Source organism: Alexandromys fortis, unplaced genomic scaffold (genome assembly GCF_014885135.2).
Source record: "Alexandromys fortis isolate MF-2015 unplaced genomic scaffold, M_Fortis_MF-2015_v1.1 scaffold_284, whole genome shotgun sequence".
Taxonomy (NCBI): Eukaryota; Metazoa; Chordata; class Mammalia; order Rodentia; family Cricetidae; genus Alexandromys; species Alexandromys fortis.
The window spans coordinates 688,118-713,098 of record NW_026068160.1 but is presented as its reverse complement, the minus strand read 5'-3'; the positions used below and the strand labels follow the sequence as shown (position 1 = coordinate 713,098).

Here is a 24,981-nt window from a genome sequence, read left to right as displayed (position 1 = left end):
GGCTCTTGTGTCTTTCAGAGGCTTCCTTTAACCTGTCTTTCCGTTTATGGTAAGATACGGCCCCAGTGACAGTCCAGGCATGTGTACAAATCCTGGGGGGGAAAGTGGAAGGATAATGAGTGGCACTTCCCCTTGCTCTATGGCTCCCTAATCCAAAGAGACATCTACCACAGGCAAGCAGTGCATTGCCCAGAGGTGGCTCCCATACAGTGACTGGTGAGGGATTTTATTTTTTGATTTTTTTTTTCTATCAGGATATCACATAGCCCAGGCTGGCCTTAAACTTCCTATATAGCCAAAGATGACTCTAGGCTCTACCTCGTTCTCCTGTAAGCTGGGACTCACTCACACAGCATGTGGCCATGGGAGCTGAGGTCACATCCAGGTTACATTCTGCTTTTGGGTGGCTTCACCAGTTGGCCCTTAAACCTCGAAAGTGTGAGCTTTGGCTGTAAATTCTCCCACTGTCTTTGGTGTGGCACACCAAAGTGTGCGGTGGTGCTGGGGTTGACTCAGTGGCAGGTGTGCACTGGTGTGCCCAGCATCACACAAGATCAAAGAACCCTACCACCCTATACAGCGTGTGGGTGTGGTTCTGTCCTGGGAGAGGGTGTGGGTTGTCAGACTGACTTTGTCTTCTCAGCACCTGTCATTGGCCCTGAGGACATTGGTAGGAGATTGGTTGTGGTGTGGCCATGACTCCTCTGCAGGGATCCTCACCTGTGTCTTCAGCACAGCGCCTTCATGCATGCTGGGTGTTCTGTGACATGGCTGAGCAGCTGACATGGTTGTACGCGGCTGGCCCTTTGGGTCATCTCTGGAGAGCAAAGAGGGCCCAAGGCATGGGGTTCTGCAGAAAAAGGGACCCTCACTGCCTCCACCCTGAAGGAAATTGTATGCTATTGTAGGACCACCGGCCACCTCTCCCCGCCCCACCTGCCCTTGACTGGCTGCTCCTGCCATGCCGTGGTAGCTCTGGTTCTGGCTCTGGCCCAGTGTGCAGTGCCCCCTCGGCCCCCAGGCCTACCCTGCAGTGGAGTTATTGGCACTGCCGCTATGCATCATCTCCTTGCCTAGGGGAGAAATGGAGGGGGCAGGAGCCCGCAGACAACAGCATCCCTGAGAGAAGGTGGCCTGGACCCAGTGGGCTCTGGAGCAGAATGGAGACTGGGGGATGTGGTCATTCTGCTCTGGGCTGAAGCCCTTCAGTGCAGGTTTCCTGTAGGAGCCACTTCCCAGACATGGCTCTGAAGGGCTTGCCGGTGTCCTCACCCCACAGCAGGATCCTGTAACTGTGATCTGCTCCACAAAGGCCACAGTGCGCTAAGCTCTGCCTGTTCTCCTCTCCCAGGGAGTCGGCCTTGGACAGCACCAAGGCTCCTGACCTGTCGCTGGCTGCCCATGTCTCAAGGCTCTGCTTCTGTGACTTTGTCTCTGGCAGTTGGAACTCCTACTGACCCTTCAAAACCCTTTGGGTCTCTGAATGCGCTTTGTGCTCTGGCCCTGTGTGGCTGGAAGGATGTGAATTTTATGTCCATTGAAGCTTTCCCTTTTGTTCTCTTGTAGGATTCTGTGTCCCTGAGACCATCCATCCGGTTTGAAGGAAGCCAAGGAGTGAGTGTTTCCTGTCCTGACACACACATGGGCTGTGGAAGAGGGTGGCCCCAAACTGGACACTGAACCCAGGGAAGGCCATGTGTGAGAGCAGGGTGACCATCTCACAGTGATCCTTGGGATGCCCTCTCATGGGTGTGTGGTGTTTTAGATAGGAATGCTTCCATGGAAATTCTTCCACCCCCAACCAACTTGCAGTTCTGGGGAGGGAGCCCAGGGCCACCTCCTTGCCAGCCCAGGCAAGTGTTTCACGGCTTAGCTACATCATCAGGCCTCTGTTGTGCTCACTGTCTTTTTGCAATGAGGTGACTCATGGCCCAGGCAGCTCTTAGAATGCATTTAACTGGGGACTGGCATATAGTTTGAGAAGCTGAGTCCATTATCCTCATAGTCAAGAGCATGATGGCACACAGGGAGGCACGGTGCTGGAGAAGTGGCTGAGAGTTCTACTTCCTGATCCATATGGAGAGAGAGAGAGAGAGAGAGAGAGAGAGAGAGAGAGAGAGAGAGAGGCTCTGAGTTTGGTATGGGCTTTTGAGACCTCACAGCTTACACTCCCCCCCCCCACACTTTCTCCAACAAGGCCACACCCCCTAATCCTCCTAATCCTTTCAAACAGCTCTACTCCCTGGTGACTAAGCATTCAAATATATGAGCCTGTGGCACTGTTCTTATTCAGCCACCATGGCCTCTTTCTCTGTCCCACCAGCCTGCTCCCAAATAGCAACCCAGAGACTTATTAATTGTGAAGGCTTGGCCTTTAGTTCTTGGACTTGTTGTCAATAATAGTATAACTAACCCATGTTGTATTGATCTACCTTCTACTACATGGCTTTTACCTCTGTCCCATTCTTTGTGTCTTTCTTGCACCTAGATTAATGTCCTACTTCCTCTCCCCCTACCCCCAAGTCCCACTTCTACCTCCTGCCTATCTCTTGACTATTCAGTTCTTTATTAAACCAACCACAGAAATATATCTTAACACAACATAAAAATATCCCACAACATTTCCCCTTTTTGTCTTAAGTAAAAAGGGAAGATTTGAACTCTGACATAGTAAAAGTATATACAATAAGAACAATTATCAGATAAGAATTCCATTCACAGTAGTTGGCAAATGTGGAGAAAGCACTGTATTTCTTTCCTGTCTTAGTCCAGAGTTTCAAACCATTCTCCATCATAACGTGTATTACCATCCTAAAAATACCTTAGATAAACGACTTAAGCTTTTATGTTTCTGAACATAAAGTTTACATCTCTAATATAAACTCCTTTTCTGAATTTGGTAACAAGGAAAATTGTAATTACAACTATCTAGTCTTGAGCCCCATCAAAGATTTGAAAAGGATACAATATTTTCTGAGTAAACAGGAAGTGTTGCACAAACAACTTTCTAATCTAAGAAACAAAAGCTGGCTGCCTGGACAGTCACCCAAAGTTCTTCTCCAATGATGGGGCATCCATCTTGGACCTACAGGCCTAGAATATCTGACAGACATTTCCATGAAGCAGGTATTTTGAAGGACTGTCCTACCCTGTCTTGACAAAGTTCTGCAGTCAGAACTTTTATGTCCTGCTTGTTCAATATGGACTGCATACTGTTAGCAGTTAAAGACAAGGACAGTTTCTTGCCCAGTGACTAACTGTAGCACAATTAATAAAAACCCAGAGACAGAAATTGGGGTTCAACCTGAAAATCAGAAAAGCAAAGCAGCCAGCTACTGGCTCTTACCTCTACCTCAGTCTGAAATGGCAATCCTGCCTCCAGGAATCTCAAAATGAGACTATGTCTGAGAGCTGTCTCCTCCTGGTTTATAATCCTCTAGGGCTAGAATTAAAGACTTGCACCACCCGGTTTCTATGGCAAACTAGTGTGGCTACTGGGATTAAAGGTGAGTGTTACCAATGCCTGGTCTGTAAGGCTGACCAGGACAACTTCAGGCTGGCATTATTTATTAAAACAGCTAGTTTTGTCACAATAAAAGCAGACTCCATATGGAGGTTCTTCTATTTCCATCATTCTTTTTTTTTTTAAAGATTTATTTATCATATATATACAACATTCTGCCTCCATATATGCCCGCATGCCAGAGGAGGACGCCTGCTCTCACTACAGATGGTTGTGAGCCACCATGTGGTTGCTGGGAATTGAACTCATGTCCTTTGGAAGAGCAGCCAGTGCTCTTAACCACTGAGCCATCTCTCCAGCCCCATCATTCTTTTTTGTAGTAGATTGATGCCACCAGGAGCAGATATGTCTTACTATCATAAAAAGCCTTGTTATTAGAACATTTTAAATGCCATATTCTGTGGGTCTCTGAAATGCTTGAAGACTATCTGTCTATCTTAAATATATTTCTGTTTGACCTTGAGAACATGCTTAACATGGCCACAAGTTTGATTGTGACTAACTACTAACCTGTATTTCTTAATTATCTTTAATACTTTGTAACAATAATTTTCAAGGACTAAAAATTTGCATTACATTGTTAAATGAGCTGCATAGGTACAATACCTTAACCAAGAATAGAAACATATAATACATTATAATGAAAATAACTTTAAATTTGTATCAGTATACAAAAGTCCATGATAATATAAAATATTTCAGGTTAGTAGTTGCTTTTTAGTTTAAAGTGGATTCAGTAATCTACTCTTTTATCCTATCATTCCTGTATTTCCCTTTTTTCTAACCTTTCTTGCTTAGTTTTTTCCCCTTGCCTTGACCAGTAATAGCTTGAATAAAATGCCCTGAACCAATGAAAACATCCATAATACATTGAATGACCAAATATCACCCATTCCACCTCTAGGGAATGTGGGTATTGTATTTTCTAGACTGCTTCCTATTGTCTGAGAATGAAGGCATCTTTAGGGAACCAGAGAAAACTGAGATAATGGTCAAGGCTGGGGAAGCTAGCTGTATCATTTGTTCAGTCTGTGTGTGATGGGAAAATAGGCAGGACTTATCTGAAGTCCTGGCTGGAATAGTGTGTGATTCTGGACCATCTCACCTAGCAGCTTTGAAGTTGTTCTGGATGCAGAATTTGGAGGAATCTGCAAACAGAGGCATTTTGAGAGACTGAATCACCTGGTTTTTTTTTTTTTTTCTTTATTGATGTCTTGTCCCGAAAACACTCAGAATTTTAAAGGTAATGTGTATATCAGCATTAACACAAGTATGGGATGTACAGTGTGCACACGTTGGTTAAAGGTAACGTGTATATCTGCATTAACATAAATATGGGATATGCAGTGTGCACACATCAGTTAAAGTTGATTTTTTCATTTTATATTTGAGCAGATAAAAGGTATCTGTCAACTTTATAAATCTCTTGACTGTATAACCAAATTTCTACCCATGCCGTGGACTCAACAGATTTACTATGTCTCACCCAGTCTCAGAGCTACTCCCATATTAGAGGGATCCGCATATACATCATCTGTCCTGCAGTCTTTCTTGGTTTCTTTTCTCATGTGTGTAGCTAAGATTTTCAGGAGGTCTCCCCAATCAAATGAAGAGAACCATAACTTTCTGTTTCCTCTGGAAACAAAGGCAAAACCTCTTCCCCACTGCCACATATTTTCTGACTTTCATTCTGAAGTTAAAAGACATTCTCAAAATATATAGGTTAGTTTCATTTAGCAGTTTTCATACCCCAGTGTCTCTCAGCACTTGATGTTTTATTCATTATCATTTAAAAATTCAGCATCAACAAAACACGGTAGGGGATCCAGACACCTGTGTTTCCCATCTTCACACGGCTTATTCTCTTTACTTTGTTCTCTCTTAAAGACTTTATTGTTTTTAAACTATTCTATTTTTTCTTTTTGTTTTGTTTTTATGAAACAGGATTTCTCTGTAACAGTCCTAGCTGTCTGGTAACTCACTCTGTAGACCAGGCTCACTTCAAACTCAGAGATCCATCTGCCTCTGCCTCCAAGTGCTGGGAATAAAGGCATGTGCCAACACCGCCTATCTTTTCTATGACTGTCTATATCCCCCAAAAAACATTTTATTTTTTTATTTTTTATTTATTTATTTATTTTTTTTTCGAGACAGGGTTTCTCTGTGGTTTTGGAACCTGTCCTGGAACTAGCTCTTGTAGACCAGGCTGGCTGGTCTTGAACTCACAGAGATCTGCCTGCCTCTGCCTCCCAAGTGCTGGGATTAAAGGCCTGAGCCACCACCGCCTGGCTAAACATTTTTTTTTTTTAATGAGCTATATATTTCTTCCTCCCTGTCCTCCTTCTCTTCTCCCTTTCCACTACCCCCCCCCCCCCAATTCTCTGGACTTACTTTACATCTTCTATCCACTTAAGAGTGAGTGCATACCGGGTTTGTCTCTCTGGGTCCGAGTTACCTCACTCAAGATTTTTTTTTTTTGTTCTACCATTTGCATACAAATTTTATGATGTCATTGTTTTTTGCAGCTGAGTAGTACTCCATTGTGTAAATGTACCACATTTTCCTTATTCATTCTTCAGTTGAGGGGCATCAAGGTTGTTTCCAGTTTCTGGCTATTATAAATAATGCTGCTATGAACATTGTTGAGCAAGTGTGCTTGTGGTTTGATTTAGCATCCTTTGGTTATATGCCCATAGTGGTATTGCTGGGTCTTGAGGTAGATTGATTCCCAATTTTCTGAGAAATCACTATACTGATTTCCAAAGTGGCTGTACAAGTTTGCACTCCCAACAGCAATGCTGGAGTGTTCCCCTTACTCTACATCCTCTCCAGCATAAACTATCCTCAGTGTTTTTGATCTTAACCATTCTGACATGTGTTAGATGGTATTTCAGAATCGTTTTGATTTGCATTTCCCTGATGATTAAGGATATTGAGTCTTTTGGCCCTTGAGAGTCTTCTGTTGAGAATTCTGTTTAGCTCTTTACCCCATTTTTAAATTTGATTATTTGTATTTTGTTGTCTAGTTTCTTGAGTTCCCATTTTTTAATGTACCTATTTAGAGATTTTTTTTAGTCTGGATCACTTTACTGCTATACCCTTGTAGCCTATCTCTGACTGTGTGAGCCCAGCCTTAGTCCTGCTGCTTGTGTCTGTTCTGGCTCTGTACTGCTCAGTCTGAGAGCACCAGCCAGAGGCAACATTTACGAGCTTGGGGAATTTGCTGAGTCCGTGCTGTTTCTACTTAGCGCCTCTGTGAGCTGCAGTGGAAGTCTGTCCGATTTTTGTTGTTGTTATTGTCTTTAAGATTTCTCTGCAAATCAAAACAATTCTGCGATTCTATCTTAACACCTGTAAGAATGGCCAAAATCAAAAACACTGATGACAACTTATGCTGGAGAGGTTGTGGGGAAAAGGGAACACTTCTGCATTGCTGGTGGGAATGCAAGCTGGTACAACCCCTTTGGATGCCAGTGTGGCGATTTCTCAGAAAATTAGGAAACAACCTTCCTCAAGACCCAGTAATACCACTTTTGGGTATATATCCAAAGGATGCTCAATTGTGCCACAAGGACATGTGCTCAACTATGTTTATAGCAGCTTTGTTTGTCATAGCCAGAACCAGGAAACAACCTAAATGCCCCTTGACCGAAGAATGGATTAGGAAAATGTGGTACATTTACACAATGGAGTACTACACAACAGAGAAAAATAATGACAGCTTGAACTTTGCAGGCAAATGGATGGAACTAGAAAACATTATTTTGAGTGAGGTAACCCAGACCCAGAAAGACAATTGTCACATGTACTCACTCATAGGTGGTTTATAAACATAAAGCAAAGAAAACCAGCCTACAAATCACAATACCAGAGAACTTAGACAACAATGTGGAGACTAAGAGAGACGTACATAGATCAAATCTACATGGGAAGTAGAAAGTAGAAAAAGACAAGATCTCCTGAGTAAATTGGGAGCATGGGGACCTGGGAGAGAGTTGAAGGGGGAGGGGAGAAACAGGGAGGGGAGCAGAGAAAAATGTAGAGCTCAATAAAAATCAAATTAAAAAAAAAAGATTTCTCAGGCCCTGCCAGGTGGTGGTATTACATACCTTTTTTGTTGTTGTTTTGTTTTTATTTATTATTAGGTATATAGTATTCTGCCTGCACGTATGCCTACAGGCCAGAAGAGAACACCAGATCTCATTACACATGGTTGTGAGCCACCATATAGGTACTGGAAATTGAACTCAGGTTCTCTGGAAGAGCAGCAAGTGCACTTAACATTTGAACCATCTCTCTAGCCCAGTGACGCATGCCTTTAATCCAAGCACTAGGGAGGCAGAGGCAGGCTACACAGAGAAACCCTGTCTCAAAAAGCCAAAAATAAACAAAAAGATTTCTCAATTCCTATGTGGAAATACATACGTGGAGGTTGAGCATCATATGTAATGAGTCTTGCTCTGTCCCACTGCCAACTCCCAAATAATGACACAGACTTATTATTAATCATGAAGGCTTGACCTTTAGCTCAGGCTTATTGATAACTGGCTCTTATACCTTAAATTAACCCGTATTTTACATTCTACCACATGGCTTTACCTCTGTCCCATCCTGTGTGTCTCTTATGCTTATTTCTTACTTCCTCTCTTCCTGCTCAGAAGTTCCTCCTATACCTCTTGGCTAGCTATTGGCCATTTAGCTCTTTATTAAACCAGTCACAGCAATATATCTTCACACCGTGTACAAATATCCCACATCTTTTTTTTTTCCCTAATTTTTTATTGCATGTTTTGTCTGTGTGCCCAGTGCCTGTTGAGGTAGAAGAGAGCTTTGTGTGCCCTGGCCTGGTGGTTGAGAGCTGCCATGTGGGTGTTGGATCTGAACCAGGTCCTCCCCAGTGCTCTTAACACCAAGCCATCTCTCCAGCCCCTGCTTTTTACGTTTTGTTTTGAGACATCATCTAGCTATATTACCCAGAATTGATCTTATACTCAGTATCCTCCTGAGCAGCTGGTATGGCCAGCCTGTGCCCAAGTCCTGTCCTCATATCTTTTTACTTAAAGTTGCTGCCTTGTCACTGACCTGGTCAGTGTATTCAGTGAGATGACTGTAGTGGATTTCCTGTTACTTAGTGCTCTGGGCTAAGTGCTGTCTAAATGGGAAGAGGTCTTCCTGGCCATAGGCCCCTCATGGGTGTGGCTTTGGGGCTACAACCCAGGGAGACTGGAGCATTTGAGTGTTCCCACTTCTCCCTCCAGCTACCCAGGCTCTACAGGTTTGTTCAGCTCACCTTTGGCTGTAACTGATAACCAGGTATATGGTGTGCCTCAGCTGCCCCACATGGCCCACAGTTGCTGGCCTGTGGCTCCCTGGGGGGACACAGCCAGGAATGACAGCTTCACCCCTGAGTTAGTCAGGGTTCTCTAGAGAATCAGAATTGATGGATATATATATTGTATGTATATGTGTGTGTGTACATAACAATACATACATACATACATACATACATACATACATACATACATACACACACACAGAGATATATAAGGGGATTATTAGAGTGGCTCACAGACTGTGGCCCAGCTACTCCAACAGTGGCAGTTTGCTAAGGGAAAAGTTGTTCAGTGCATGAGGCTGGGTGTCTCAGCTGGTCTCCGGTATATACTACAGTCCTGAAGAAGCAGGCCCTAATGACAGTGAAGGAATGGACTTGCTAGTGAGAGCCAGAGCAAGCAGGCAAAGCCAAGTGTCCCTTCGTCCCTGTCATTTACATAGGCTACCAGCAGAGGGCGTGGCGCAGATTGAAGGTGGCTCTTCCCACTTCGGAAGATCCAAATCTAGGTTGGGTTTTTCCAGTTGAAATGATTCAGTCAAGAAAACATTCCTTACAGGTATACCCAGCCACTTAGGCTTTATTAATTCCAGATGTAGTCAAGCTAACAACCAAGAACAACTGCCACAGTCCCATGTCCTTGGCCAGTGCGCCAAGGGCTCCTTCCACAAAAGTCGTGTCAGCCATTTCTTTCGCCACCTTTGTGCCTTGGTGTGTGAGGGGGAGGTGGGACCTCAGACATGCACCCTTAGTGTGTTCCTGCCCCACTCGTCAATCTGGGCTCCCATAGGAACATGCTACCTGTTGAGGGCCCTGATGTCGGAACACTCCTGCATTGCTGGTGGGAATGCAAGCTGGTACAGCCCCTTTGGATGTCAGTGTGGTGATTTCTCAGAAAATTAGGAAACAACCTTCCTCAAGACCCAGTAATACCACTTTTGGGTATATATCCAAAGGATGCTCAATAGTGCCACAAAGACTTGTGCCCAACTATGTTCATAGCAGCATTGTTTGTCATAGCCAGAACCAGGAAACAACCAACCTAAATGCCCCTCAACCGAAGAATGGATAAGGAAAATGTGGTATATTTACACAATGGAATATATACAGCAAAAAAAAATAGCATCTTGAATATTGCAGGCAAATGGATGGAGCTAGAAAATATTATTTTGAGTGAGGTAACCCAGACCCAGAAAGACAACTGTCACATGTACTCACTCAAAAGTGGTTTATAAACAAAGCAAAGAAAACCAGCCTACAAATCACAATCCCAGAGAACCTAGACAACAATGAGGTCCCTAAGAGAGACATACATGGATCTAATCTACATGAGAAGTAGAAAAAGACAAGATCTCCTGAGTAAACTGGGAGCATGAGGACCTTGGAAGAGGGTTGAAAGGGAGGGGAGAGACAAGGAGGGGAGCAGAGAAAAATGTAGAGCTCAATAAAAAAAAATTAAAAAAATATATAAAAAGAAATGTTTTAAGCAATGTTTTTTCAGTTTAAATCAGATAAAGGGAGGTTGTGCAGATGGCTCAGCATCTTCTAGAGGACCCAAGTTCAGTTCTGAGAACCCTCATCGAGGTTCACAACTGACTAACTCTAGCTCCAGGGACCTACACATTTTTCTGGCCTTCACTAGCTGTGCAATATACTTCTCCCAACACAAACACACACAATTACAAATCAAAAACAGACACCCGTAATCCCAACACTTGGGAGGCAGAAGCAGAGGATCTCTGAATTCAAGGACAGCCTGGTCTACAGAGCAAATTCCAGGATAGCTACAGTTGCACAGAAAAACCCTGTCTGTATTCCATTTTTTTTATTGGATTATGTGATCTTTTGGTATCCAATTTCTTGAATTCTTTGTATATTTTGGAGATCAGACCTCTGTCTGATGTGGGATTGGTGAAGATCTTTTCCCATTCTGTAGGCTGTCATTTTGTCTTGTTGACCATGTCCTTTGCTTTACAGAGCTATTGTTTCAGGAAGTCCCATTTATTAATTGTTTTTCTCAGTGCCTGTGCTGCTGGGGTTATATTTAGGAAGTTCTTTTATTGTACAGGATTGTTTTGGCTATTCTGGTTCATTTTTGCTTTTCCATATAAAGTTGAGTACCATTCTTTTGAGGTCTGTGAAGAATTTTGCTGGGATTTTGATGGACATTGCATTGCATCTGTAGATTGCTTTTGTTAAGATTGCCATTTTTACCATGTTAGTTCTACCTACCCAAGAGCATGGGAGATCTTTCCATTTTTCTGGTGTCTTCTTCAATTTCTTTCTTCAAAGATTTAAAGTTCTTTTCATACAAGTCTTCCACTTGTTTGGTTAGAGTTACTTTGAGATATTTTATGCTATTTGTGGCTGTTGTAAAGGGTGATGTTTCTCTGATTTCTTTCTCAACCCATTTATCATCTGTGTACAGTAGGGCTACTGATTTTTTTTTTTTTCCAGACAGGGTTTCTCCGTAGCTTTTGGTTCCTGTCCTGGAACTAGCTCTTGTAGACCAGGCTGGCCTCAAACTCACAGAGATCCGCCTGCCTCTGCCTCCCGAGTGCTGGGATTAAAGGTGTGTGCCACCACCGCCCGGCAAGGGCTACTGATTTTTTTGAGTTAACCTTGTATACTACTATATTACTGAAAGTGTTTACGAGTTGTAGAAGTTTTTTGGTAGAATTTTTGGGGTCACTTACGTAAATTATCATATCATCAACAAATAATGAGAGTTTGACTTCTTTTCCAATTTGTATCCCCTTGATATCCTTTTGGTGTCTTGTTGCTCTAGCTAGGACCTCAAGGACCGTATTGAATAGATATGGAGAGATTGGACAAACTTGTCTTGTTCCTCCTGATTTCATTGGGATCGCTGTTTCTCTCCATTTAGTTTGATGTTGGCTGTTGGCTTGCTATATATTGTGTTTATTATGTTTAGGTATGCTCCTTGTATCCCTGCCCTCTCCAAGACCTTTATCATGAAGGGATGTTATATTTTGTCGAAAGCTTTTTCAGTATCTAATGAGATGATCATGTGGTTTTTGTTCTTCAGTTTGTTTATATGGTAGTTTGCGTTGACAGATTTCTGTATGTTGAACCATCCCTGCATCTCTGGGATGAAGCTGACTTGATCATGTGGATGATGGTTCTGATGTGTTCTTGGATTCAATTTTGCCAGTATTTTTGCATCAATGTTCATGAGTGAGATTGGTCTGTAACTCTCTTTCTTAGTAATGTCTTTCTGTGGTTTGGGTATCAGTGTAATTATAGCCTCATAAAAAGAGTTTGGTAATATTCCTTCTATTTCTATTGTGTGGAACAATTTGAGGAGTATTGATATTAGTCTTTCTTTGAAAATCTTGTAGAATTCTGAGGTGAAACCTCCTGGGCTTTTTTGGTTGAGAGACTTTTGATGACTGTTTCTATTTCTTCAGCAGTTATAGGTCTGTTTTATTTGCTTATCTGGTCTTAATTTAATTTTGGTAAGTGATATTTATCCAGAAAGTTGTCCATTTCCTTTAAGCTTTCCAATTTTGTGGAGTACAGGTTTTTTGAATATGTCCTGATGATTCTCTGTATTTCTTCCATGTCTATTGTTCTGTCCCCCTTTTCATTTCTGATTTTGTTAATTTGGATAGTCTCTCTCTCTGACTTTTGGTTAATTTGGATAAAGGTTTGTTTATTTTGTTGATTTTTCTCAAAGAACCAATTCTTTGTCTCATTGATTCTTTGTATTGCTTTCTTTGTTTCTATTTTGTTGATTTCAGCTCTCACTTTGATTATTTCTTGCCATCTAGTTCTCTTGGGTGAGTTTGCTTCTTTTTGTTCTAAAGTTTTCAAATGTTCTGTTAATTCACTGGTGTGGGATTTTTTTTTCCAGCTTCTTTTTATAAGCATTTAGTGCTATGAAATTTCCTCTTAACAGTGCTTTCATTGTGTCCCATAAGTTTGGTTATGTTGTGTGGTCATTTTCATTGAATTTTAGGAAGCCTTTAATTTTCTCCCTTTATTTCTTCCTTGACCCATTGATGATTCACGTGAGCATTGTTTAATTTCCATGTGTTTGTGGGTTTTCTGGAATTAGTTTTGCTGTTGAATTCTTATTTTAAGCCATGGTGATCTGATAAGATACATTGGGTTATTTCAATTTTTTGGTATCTGTTGAGGTTTGCTTTGTTACCTAATATGTGGTCAAATTTTGAGAAGGTTCCGTGAGGTGCTGAGAAGAAGGTATATTTTTTTTTGTTTGGATGGATTATTCTATAGATGTCTGTTAAATCCATTTGAGTCAGAACATCTGTCAGTTCCTCTTATTTCTCTATTATTTTTTTTTTTTCTGACAGACTTGTTCTGTGGTGAGAGTGGAGTGTTGAAGTCTCCCACTATTAGTGTGTGGGGTTTAATGTATGATTTAAGCTTTAGAAGTGTTTCTTTTACATATGAGGGTGCCCTTGTGTTTGGGGCATAGATGTTCAGTATTGAGATTTTCTCTTGACGGATTTTTTCTGTGACTAATATGAAATGTCCTTCTTTGTCTCTTTTGATTGATTTTAGTTTGAAGTCTATTTTGTTAGATATTTGGATAGCTACACCCACTTGTTTCTTAGGTCCATTTAATTGGTATATTTTTTCCCAACCCTTTACTCTGAGATGATGTCTGTCTTTGAGGTTGAGTTTGTTTCTTGTATGCAGCAAAAGGATGGATTCTGTTTTTGTATCCAATCTGTTAGCCTATGCCTTTTTATAGGTGAGTTGAGTCCATTTATATTAAGGGATATTAATGACCAGTTATTGCTATCTCCTGTTAATTTAGTTTTTGTTGTTGGGGATGTTAATTTGTGTGTTTTCCTCTTCTTTTGGGATTTGCTGCTTTGAGATCATCAATTGTCTGTGTTTTGTTGGTGTAGCCAACTTCCTTGGGTTGGATGTTTCCTTCTAGTATTTTGTCTAGGGCTGGGTTTGTGGCTAGGTATTGGTTAAATATCATTTTGTCCTGGAATATCTTGTTTTGTCCTTCTATGGTGATTGAAAGTTTTGCTGGGTATAGTAGTCTGGGCTAGCATCTGTGGTTTCTTCTTAATGTCTGCATAATGCTTGACCACGACCTTCTGGTTCTCATTGTCTCTAATGAGAAGTCAGCTGTAATTCTGATAGGTCTGCCTCGTGTTATTTGGCCCTTTTCCTTTGCGGCTCTTAATATTTTTTTTTTTACTCTGTATGTTTAGTGTTTTGATTATGTGGTGAGGGGACTTTTTTGGATCTAGTCTATTAAGTGTTCTGTGAGCTTCTTATATCTTCATAGGCATATCTTTCTTTAGGTTGGGAATGTTTTCTTCTATGATTTTATTAAATATATTTTCTGTACTTTTGAGTTGAGCTTTTTCTTCTTCTGTACCTATTATTCTTAGGTTTGGCCTTTTCATTTTGTCCCATATTTTCTGGATATTTTGGGTTAAGCTTTTGTTAGATTCAATGTTTTCTTTGACTGATGAGTATATTTCCTCTATTGTATCTTTAGCACTTGAGATTCTCTCTTCCATGTCTTGTATTCTGCTGTTCATGCTGGCCTTTTTGGTTCCTGATTGTTTTTTTCATGATGTCTGTTTCTATAATTCCCTCGGCTTGTGTTTTCTTTATTTTGTCTATTTCAGTTTTCAAGTCTTGAATAGTTTCTTTCTTATGTTTAATTGCTTTTCTTGATTTTCTTTAAGGAATTTGCTGATATCTTCCAATTTTTTGTTTTTTTCCTTCATTTCTTTGAGGGAATTTCTCATTTCCACAAACATTGTCCTGAAGTTATTTTGTAGGTCATTTTCTTCTGCTTCATCTATATTTGATTGTTCAAGTCTTGCTGTTGTAGGATCTTTAGGTTTTACTGGTATTGTGTTGCTCTTTGTGGTGTTGTGTGTGTTCTTACCTTTTCTGCTCATCTTTTCCTCTAATAGGTGTGGTTGGGGCTGTCTGAGATTCTGTTGATTAATCTTCTAGGTGCCAGTGAATCCAAGACTCAGATGGTTGTTCCTTGTGGTACAGTCAGTGTCACAGTTCTAGTTATCCATTGTTCACTCCGTGTTCCTGGAGGTTGCTCAGCGCTCCTGGGGTTTGCTCTACTCCCTTGTAGTTTGCTGTCTCTGGCCTGCTCTAGCCTAGGTTGTCAGCTCAGACCTGTTTCTGTCAATGTCACTGGTCTGGATCTCCTCCTGCAGAGGTCCCTGGCTTGGGATTGTCCTGCAAAGGTTTCTGGCTCCAGTCTTCTCCCTAGGAGTTCCCAGGCTCAGGTGTGCCCAGCCCTGCAGAGGACGTGGCTCAGGCTTACTCCCTCAGAGGTCCCAGACTCACGCCCAGACCCGCAAGGGGCCAGGCTTAGGTCTACTCCCTTGAAAGTCTCAGATTCCTGCCTGGACCTGCAGTGGTCTCTGGCTCCCGCTGACTCGCTCAGTAGTTGCTCCTCTGTACCTGTTCTTGTGGAGTTCGCTGTCTTAGGTCTGCTCCAGCCCACGTTGCTGGCCCAGTCCTGCCTCCGCAAATGTCCTGTGGAGCTTGCCTTCTCAGGCCCTCTCTGGCCCAGGTTGCTCAAAACATTTTTTAACTGTTAACCTGCCACTCAACTTAGTTCCCATGGAAGACCCCCCCAAGATTACAATGAGAGGTGAAAGGGTTTTGGGTGAAGCCTGTGTCCCTCATATCTTTGCCTCAGACTAGCAGGATGGTTCCCAGGCCTGGGTCCTCAGGCACTCTTGAGTGAGCTTCACCCACCTCACCAGGCTCTTTGCCTGAAATGCTGAACTTAGGTTACCTGCACACCTCAGACAGCCTAGAGCCAAACTGAAGCTGGTCACTAGGACTGCAGCTTAAGTTACAGATGCCAGACATAGTGCCTGCCATTTGAGACATCAGCAGGCTCTGAGCTACATATCAGGGCAGCGGAAGCATTAACCGCGGCAGATCCAGCTCCCTGGACCTTTGAGCCCTGGCCTCATGCCCTGCCCATCACCTCCACTCTGGCCTGGTTGTCGTGGTTGACATGGTTCCAGCTCCCTGTATGCCCTGTCCCCAGAGGTGCAACACTCCTTTTCTTACCCAGAGGGACCCGGGTCAGCAGCCCCTCTGCAGGCTCAGTCAGAGACCCCAGCATTGAGTAGCACCTGGGACCTGCATGAGACTTTTCATCTGTGTACTGCAGGACCCTGAGCTCAGGCTGCCAGCCCTGTGTGATGTCATGTACAAAGAGCCCAACTCCTTGGCTGTGGCATCAGCCACATGCAACTCAGGGCTTGTGCCAAGGGAATGTCAGCTATTGCCTAAGCTGGAAGTATGTGTCAAGGACAGGTGGCGTGGAAGCCCTTGCAGTTCCCTGAGCCCACAGCCGGGAGGGACCTCAGCCAATGGCATGAGTCTGGGCAGGCTGCAGAAGAGAGTGCGCATATGTGTGGATATGTGTGAGCGTTGTGTATGGACATTTGAGGCTGCATGCTTGTGTACTCCTCACAGTCTGGGTGAGTGGTAAGAGGCAGGCCAGGGTTTGGCATTTCATATGCTGGGATCCCTCTTTAGACAGTCAGTGGGTGCAATACTTGTCTGCAGCATTCCTGAGGCTTTGTGTTCATCATGTGCCAAGCAAACCAGGTGTAGTACACACCTGTCTCCCCAGTCCTGAGGAGGTAGTGTCAGGACAGTCAGTTCAAGGGCAGCCTAGGCCAAATTGCGAATCTGAGATCGGGCTAGGCTAGAGACCCTGACTCCTAAAACAAACACATTTGAGCTGGACAGTGGTGGTAACACACACCTGTAGTCCTAACACTTGAAGAGTCAGGCAGGTGAATATCCTTGAGTTCAAGGCCAACCTGGTCTACATAGCAAGTTCCAGGATAACCAGAGGTGTCACACAGAGAAACCCTGTCTCCAAAAACCACACACAAAAACACACAAAACAGAAACCCCATATTTGCATTAAGGCAGATTCAGGCAATGGGGCCTTTGAGATTTGGTTGCTGACATGCAGGGCCATAGGATGGCGTTTACACTGTGTCCACAGTTATCCGCTGGTAGGAGCGCATGTTGTCCTGTTAGCTGTGGCAGCTGGGGCATTCTACCTTCATGGTGGGGAATCCAAGGGACTGCTCAATGATTGGGGTGAGCACCTGTGCTGCCTAAGCCTGGCAAGAGGGTAAGGATGAGTGACCAACATGTCCCTTCATGCCCAGGAGATGCCACAGAGGAAGATGCCCACACGTTCTGTGCAGGTTGCACATTGACAACCAGTGAATGGTCTCTGTGAGGAGTGAGTGCTGACTTGTGCTGCAGCCTCCCCATGCTAAGGACCACAGTAACACTCCCTCTCCCCACAGCACATCTCCATACCCCAGCCTGACTGCCCCGAGGAGGTGCGGGCCTTCTCCTTCTACCTCTCCAACATTGGCCGAGACAGCCCTCAGGGCAGCTTTGACTGCATCCAACAATATGTCTCCAGGTAAGGCTACCTGCCCTCAGACTGCTGCCTGTTCCTGTGGTGCTGAGGCTGGCTCGGCGTGGCTCAGGTGGCACCCTAATGGTGACATTTCCTCTTGTTGTGCAGCCATGGGGATGTTCACTTGGACTGTCTGGGCAGCATCCAGGATAAGGTCACAGTGTGTGCCACCGATGACTCCTACCAGAAGGCCCGGCAGAGCATGGCGCAGGCAGAGGAGGAGACTCGGAGCCGAAGTGCTATTGTCATTAAGGCTGGAGGCCGCTATATGGGTGAGTGGCAAGCAGGAGGCTGGGACATACCAAAGGGAGGTTCATGTTGGAGGGTGTTGGAGTATGGGGCTGTGGCTACAGATGACATGTGAGCCTCAAGTAGGACAGGGACCTGGGCCAGCCGTCCTCTCCAAGTCTGAGAGGTACAGAGCTATGCATAGGTTAGTTCTCCAGTTGTCCCCAGCCACTCCTCCAAAGGGTACTGTGGCCACAAGCTGCAGACTGAGAGGTGGGTGAATTTGGCCTCCTGAGAACAACCCAGCAATGGGACAGCGCCAGGCAGTCCCAGGGAGGAAGGAAGGGCCTTGTTTTGTCTGCGTGGTTTTTTATGTTTAAAGTAATGCATGTATTTCTAATGCGCAAGTGGAACCTGCTCGGCTGTGTACTCACGTGCATGTTAGTTGGTGAATGCCTTTCTGGGGAGGCTATTTCTCAGGAGCTTAGCATTCTTAGTTGCCTTAGAGTTTCATGCAGAGCTGCAGCCTTGTATTTTTTCCCTGTTTGCTTAGCATATGTAGTGAGTCTGAGGCCAGCCTGGTCCACCAGAGACTCTGTCTTAGAACGAGGACCCAGGTTTGGTTTCCAGCACCCAAATGTCAGCTCTTGGTGCCCTCTACTGGCCCCCTTGGCCATTGCACACATGTGCTCAAATATACATACAGGAATAAATAGGTGTCTATTTCATAATAGAGTAAGAGTTGGAATTTCACATTGTTTCCCCCATACTCCACATGTTGTGGGGTGCAGCTTTGGGTGGGTCTTGAGTAGAGTGAGCATGGCTAGTCTTCCTCCTGTGTGCCTGTGGTATTGGAGTTCTGAGCTGTCCGTGATGACAGAGACCCCTCTTCAAGGTCAGGATGGGGTGTGCACCCATGTGAACGAAGCTGTGGTCCTGTGAATACAATTTGGTTAGCAACCTCACTTGTCACACCTTGTTAAGGTACCATGTTGATTTCTAAGACTGTCTGTGTTTAACTAGTGGGCCCACTCAGGAGACTGAGGCTGGAGAATGATGAGTCAGTTTAGCCTGGGCTGGGCCTTGAGAGATGGCTCAGCGGTTAAGAGCACTGGCTGTTCTTCCAGAGATCCTAAATTTAATCCCCAGCAACCACCTCGTTGCCTATTAATGAGATGTGGCTCCCTCTTCTGGCCAACATGCATACATGCAAGCAGAACACTATATACATAGTAAATAAATACATCATTTGAAAAAAAAATAGCCAGGGCTACAGTGAGACTTTGTCTCATACCAGACTGAACCAGATTGTGAAGGGAGGGGCCCTCCAGGTGCTGGGCTTGCTGTGTCCTGAAGGGCTGCTCAGGATGGCCTCCTGATGCCTTCACAGCCACAGAGCTCTGGCTGAGGCTGCAAGGCAGACACAGTGCCTTTAAATCTGCAGAAGCAAGCAGAGCTGGTGCAGGGCACCTGTCAGCCCCGGTGCCTTCTGTCTTTGGGCTGTGGCAAGATGCCCACACATTCACAGTTGCTCAGTCTCTTTCCCCTCTCTCCTCTTGCCTTCTGCTTGCTTTGCTCTGCTATGGACACTGACACTGTTCATGAGTTCTAAACCTGGTGCACCCTCTGTGGCATGGTATTTGGCTGTCTGCTGCACCGTAACACGCAGGCTCTCATTACAGGCAAGAAAGTTCAGTTCCGGAAGCCAGCGCCAGGGACAGCCGATGCGGTGCCCTCCCGGAAACGGGCCACCCCCATCAACCTGGCCAGTGCCATCAGAAAGAGTGGTGGGAGCGGAGCCAGCAGTGTGGTCCTGAGGCCCTTCCGAGATCGGGTGCTGCACCTCCTGGCCCTGAGGCCCTACAGGAAGGCTGAGCTGCTACTGAGGCTACAGAAGGACGGTCTGACACAGGCGGACAAGGAAACCCTGGACAGCCTGCTGCAGCAGGTAGGTGCAGGCCAGCCTGACCCCACGGTGGTCTCAGGCCCAGCCTCCTGGGGTGGCAGAAATGTACTGGGTTCTTCCCTAGCAGGGCCCACAACAGGCAGTGCCCACAGACCTGTATGGTATGGTTGCACAGTTTTGGCAGGCAGCTGCTCAGAGCTGTGTCTGTGACTGCTGTTAACCCTGCACTATCCATGGGAACTTGGGTCATGCCTTCCTGCTGTCCCCACCCATAGTGTTTCCTGGGACACTGGATGGTGAGCATTCTTGCTGACTTGAAGCTGCCAGCCAAGGTTGGTGAGATTGCTCACTTGGGAAAGGAGTTTGCTGTCTGGTGATGCCCAGTGGTTAGGATCAGTGTGCTCTTGCAGAGGACCCAGGTTCTGTTCACAGCACCAATGTGTTGGTTCACAGCTGTCTGCACCTCCAGTTACAGGGGATCTTAATTCCTCTTCTGGTCCCTGTGGGCACTAGGCATGCACGTGGTGCAGACACAGAAATTCGGGCAAAACTCCCACACATGTGAAATTAAAAAAAAATTTGACAGCACCAGCCAGACCTTGGGAACCAGCATAGAGGTGGATTGGGGTGGCCTCGCCCTGTGCTCTGGGTGACAATATAATATCAAGAGTCTCACAGACAGCACATGGGAGGCAGAGGCAGGTGGATCTCTGTGAGTTCGAGACCAGCCTGGTCTACAAGAGCTAGTTCCAGGACAGGCTCCAAAGCTACAGAAAAACCTTGTCTTGGAAAAAAAAAATAATAAAATAAAATAAAAGACTCACAGAAAGCTCTGGAATCAGGAGAGGTGATGATCACCCTCTACCTCGGCCCATGGAGTTCACATAGATGCAACATGGGGCTCCCAGGGCCTCTGTGGTCAGCCATACCAGGCCTGACCATAACAAGCTCGACCAGCCTCACTCTGAATGTATCTTGTGTGATAGTGGGACCCCACAGGTACAGAACAGGCCTGTCTTGTCACCCATTGGTCTGGTCCTTTACAGCCTCCACGGGTCTCCAGAGGCCCTGAGCACCTGCAATGAGGAGGACCAGAGGGGGTGGATCGACCCCAGGGCAGTAATAGATGGTCAGTGAGACTACATGCATGGAAGAGCCTGTGTATGGGAATGTGTCCATGCTGTGCAGAAGCTGAGTGGCAGGCATGACAGTACAGCATCTAGATCTCAGTGCTATCATGAAGTAAGCAATTACTCAACCAGTAATAAGTCCCTGCCAGCTTAGCATACTGGCATACTCGTGATCCCAGCATCCTGAGGCATGAAGTTGTAAGTTCAAGGCCAACCTGGGCTACAAGTCAAGGCTTTGTCTCCCAAACCCAGAAAATATAACCCATTCCTCTCAGATCCAGCACACCTCAAGAGTACTTCAGATTGGCACAGCTGAATGGCTGGTGTGTGCATATGCCTCACACTGGCGCCCAGCAAGGCCAGCACAGACATGGCCTTAGCCCCTTCAGGCTCCTCTGATGACAGACAGCCTGGAATGAGTGAGAGAGGACTTCCTGGCTGTCACCATCTGAAATAGGTAGGGGCCTGTGAGGGGCTGACAGCAGCACACCATGCTGCCCCTTGTCCAAAAGACAGTCTCCACCTTCAGTGTGAGCCTGTCGCTCCAGTGCAGGGAAGCTGAGGTAGGATCATCGCTGCCCATGTCCCTGTAGAGTCCTGTGTTCCCTAAGCACTCACCACCCAGAGACTATGCAGTGCCAGTCAGTGACAGCTGGATATCCTGCAGGTAGCCAGTGTAAACCCCAAAGACGGCACATGCACACTGCGGGACTGCATGTACAAGGATGTGCAGAAGGACTGGCCCGGCTACTCTGAGGGTGACCAGCAGCTGCTGAAGCGCGTGCTCATGCGGTAAGGTCCTGTGTAAACTTGGGTGGTAGCAGCCTCACTCCCACCCCTTTCAGCCCCAGCCTCAGAGGACCTTGGACAGGCTTCAGCCTGACAGATGGCTCACAATCATAGCTGTCCCCAACCAACTGTGCAGGTTCCTGCGGGCCAGGGTGTCCCATCCATGTCCCCATGGCTTCTAATGAGTCTCTTGGGCCCATGGAGTGCAGGAGGCAGACTCCAGGAGAGTGGCACGATAATTAAATGCTTCCCGTGGTGCTGGTACTGGGAGGGAATAGCTAATTGATTCTGGAGTGATTTCCCACTGAGAGATTCCTATTGATTCCTCAAGGTTAGGGACAGCAGCTCACTCTGGGCTGATCTCCTAGCCTGTGCCTTTGCTAGAGCCTGGGTTCCAAGTGCTTGGAGAGGCTGGGAGGGAACATCTTGACAGAAGCCCTAGGCTTGCCACTCGCCACATACTTTTTTCTTCCTTTCCTCTTTCCTTCTCTCTCTCTCTCTCTCTCTCTCTCTCTCTCTCTCTCTCTCCCTCCCTCCCTCCCTCCCTCCCTCTCTCCCTCTCTCTCTCTTTTTTTTTTTTTTTTTTTTTTTTTTTTTTTTTGCCTTTTTTGAGACAGGGTTTCTCTGTGTAGCCCTTGGTGTCCTGGAACACACTCTGTAGGCTGGCCTCGAACTCAGAGATCCGCCTACATCTGCCTCCTGAGTGTTAGGATTAAAGTCATGTGCTGCCCAGTTTCTTTTCTCTCTTTTTTGAGTCAGGGTCTTACAAGACAATTCGGGTCTTAACTGCTGACCCACCTCCTTGTCTCCGCCCTCCACCAGTGCTGGGCTCCCTGTGAGTGTGCGGGCAGGGCCAACATGCCTGGGACCAGTCACCACTGCTGACGACATTCCCTGTGATGAGTGCTGAGCCAGTCGGTGTGTGTGTGATACCGTGTGCATAGCAGGACCACATACAGACTTAGAGCTGACACACAGGATGGGGTTGTGCTAACTGTGGTCCCAGGTGCTGACCACCCACACCTCAGCCTGCAGAGCAGGAGTGCTCCCTGAGGACCCAGGAGTCCTCCGCCGGGTGAATGCCGCACAGGCAGCTAACATAGTGCCTCTACCACTCTCCTGCAGAAAGCTGTGCCAGCCACAGAGTGCCAACTCAGACTCTACTGCCTCCAGCCCACCCCGGGAGCATGGCCGCTCCGCCTCACCCTCTCAGGTACCTGCCTTAGGGTGGATGAGTGTGGGGTCCTCATTGGTGTCCCACAGCCCTGTGTGGCCAACATCCACTGCCTGAGCCACACTCCCTTGGGGAACTTGCTTTCTTCGGGGCCGGGGGGTGTCTGTCTGGATGGCCATATGCTTCAGGACCTTGTCTTCACCCTCCAGTGCCCACAGTCAAGTACCTGCAGAGTGCCTGTCACTGACCAGTCGGGCAGGCACCTGATATGCAGGGATTGGTAAGCCCTGCCCAGCTGTGTGTAGGCACCCCCGTGTGGCCACAGCAGACCCTCAAGGTGGCTTCTGGTTCCCACAGGCTTCTCTGCTCACTTCTCAGAAACGACCTCAGTCCACAGACTTCATTGACCCCCTGGCCAGCAAGAAGCCCCGTATCTCACACTTCACACAGCGAGCACAGCCCACCCTCAATGGCAAGCTGGGTGCCCCCAATGGCCACGAGACCCTGCTGCCTACCCTGGGGTCCACCCCTACAGACACCCTCAGCTCTAGCCATTTGCCCCCACGGCTGGAGCCCCCACGGACCCATGACCCCTTAGCTGATGTCAGCAATGATCTAGGCCATAGTGCCCAGGACTACAAGCACCAAGAGGCTACCCAAGCCCCAGCCCCAGCCTCAGCCCCTCACCTCAGCCTGCCCCTGCTGACGGACTTTTCCCAGTCTGAGCGACCTGCTGGCTCCTCGCACACCCATAGCCGACCCAAGAAGAAGTCCAAGAAGCACAAAGACAAGGAACGGCCCCCTGAGGACAGGCCCCCCGCCCCACAGCCTGATGCCCCTGCGCTGCTCCCAGATACCCCAGGTCAGTACTATCTTGTTGTCTGAGTCACTAGGTGTGGGGTGTGAGAGCATCCCTGGGGTCAGGACCTGGGGTACTGTGGCTGGCCACCAGCCTGCAGCCCCAGGCAGGGGTGCCATGGGAAGCACTGACATGCCCTGGGCCAGAGAGTCAGGGAGGGCCAAGGCACAGATGGGTGTACTGAGCCAGGGAGCAATGGCTGCTGGGACAAGAGGATATACCGTGAGGAGTGAGGCAGAGGCCTCCGGAGCCCTGTGTCCACAGTGTGGTGAGCACATGGATATGGCGTTACAGGGCCTGTACTGGCTGTGTGCTCTGCTGGCGCTAGGAACTCACAGACACAAAGTAGCTGTAAGACCTTTAGGGACTACTGAGGCCACTGTGGGCATGCAAACCATTGGCCACAGATAACCTCTGGCTTTGTCTGATGGAGGACAATTCAAAGGGTTGTGATTACACATGGGGCACACTGCTCTAAGAACCCTTGTCCACCTGGTCAGCTCCAGAGTGCAAGACCTGTGGTCCAGCACTGCGGGTCGGGGCCCTGAAGCCTATGTTGGTTAGGCTGAGAGCATTTGGTCAAAACAGGGTATGTGGGGACTTTGAGCTGTTAGTCCAGGGAACCAGCAAGTGTACCCTATCAATCCCGCCATGGAGGGGAGCCCAGGCTAAAGAGTCAAATAAATGAACTAAATGGCTGGAACGTGATGCTCTTCCTGGCAGGGCTGCACCTTGCCTCACCCCTTCGTAGGTTCCACCAGCTCCTGGTCGTAGGCTTGGTTGGGGATGCCATATGGAGGAACCCCTCCTGACTGGCCCAGCCTGCAGTGGTATCTGCAGAGGGCTAGGGCCCAGCGGTCTCAGTGTTGCTGTGTTTGCAGTTGCTGTGCTGCCAGAGACCGCACCTGCCTGGTCGTCTGCGCCGTCAGGGTTTGTCTCCAGCTCAGTGCAGACACTGAATATTCAGAGTTCTGTTTTTGGCTTCAAGCCAACCTGTTTAGAGGCCAGTAGCCTGGACAGTGGGTCTTGACTGTGGCCAGCTGGCCTTGACACCTGGTCCACTGCTAGTGCCAACTTGTGGCCATCTAAGCATGGCTTGCAACCTCACACACATTGACCTTGGACTAAGGGTACATTGCTCATGCAGGTCTGAATGGAGCCTGTGCCAGTGTCCCCACGTCTACTTCTGAGACCACGGACTATTTGTTGTGAGTATATTACCTGGGCTGTGTCCTACCCAGGCCCAGACACCTGCCTGAGCCAGGTGCTGCCAACCACTGTGCCCTTGAGCCCCAACAACCCTTATCGTCCCTCAGGAAATACCCGGCCATCTCATCATCAGAGCAGCGTCAGAGCTACAAGAACGACTTCAATGCTGAGTACAGCGAGTATCGCAGCCTGCACGCACGCATTGAGCAGATCACGCGCAGGTTCACGCAGCTTGATGCACAGCTCAGGCAGCTGAGCCAGGGCTCCGAGGAGTATGAGGTACTGCTAACTACCCATGACCAGGGTTTGACCACAAGTCCCTGCAGTAGGGCCTGGGCAAGGTCAGGAGGTCTTGTAGCTCACACAG

The 24,981-nt window shown here is 46.7% G+C and overlaps 1 protein-coding gene across 2 annotated transcripts in view; it reads left to right on the top strand.

The window, feature by feature from the left end:
• Ell (elongation factor for RNA polymerase II) overlaps positions 1-24,981 on the top strand; it is a 55,521-nt gene that overhangs the window by 28,737 nt on the left and 1,803 nt on the right. The window contains exons 2-10 of one of the 2 annotated variants that reach the window (XM_050127592.1): positions 1,567-1,614; positions 17,201-17,322; positions 17,428-17,591; positions 19,230-19,499; positions 21,255-21,375; positions 22,498-22,585; positions 23,267-23,408; positions 24,553-24,613; positions 24,722-24,893. In XM_050127592.1, the coding sequence (XP_049983549.1) occupies positions 1,567-1,614; positions 17,201-17,322; positions 17,428-17,591; positions 19,230-19,499; positions 21,255-21,375; positions 22,498-22,585; positions 23,267-23,408; positions 24,553-24,613; positions 24,722-24,893 (1,188 nt within the window). Of the gene's footprint in view, positions 1-1,566; positions 1,615-17,200; positions 17,323-17,427; positions 17,592-19,229; positions 19,500-21,254; positions 21,376-22,497; positions 22,586-22,903; positions 23,409-24,552; positions 24,614-24,721; positions 24,894-24,981 lie in introns of both variants that reach the window. The other variant, XM_050127591.1, reaches the window with a different exon arrangement.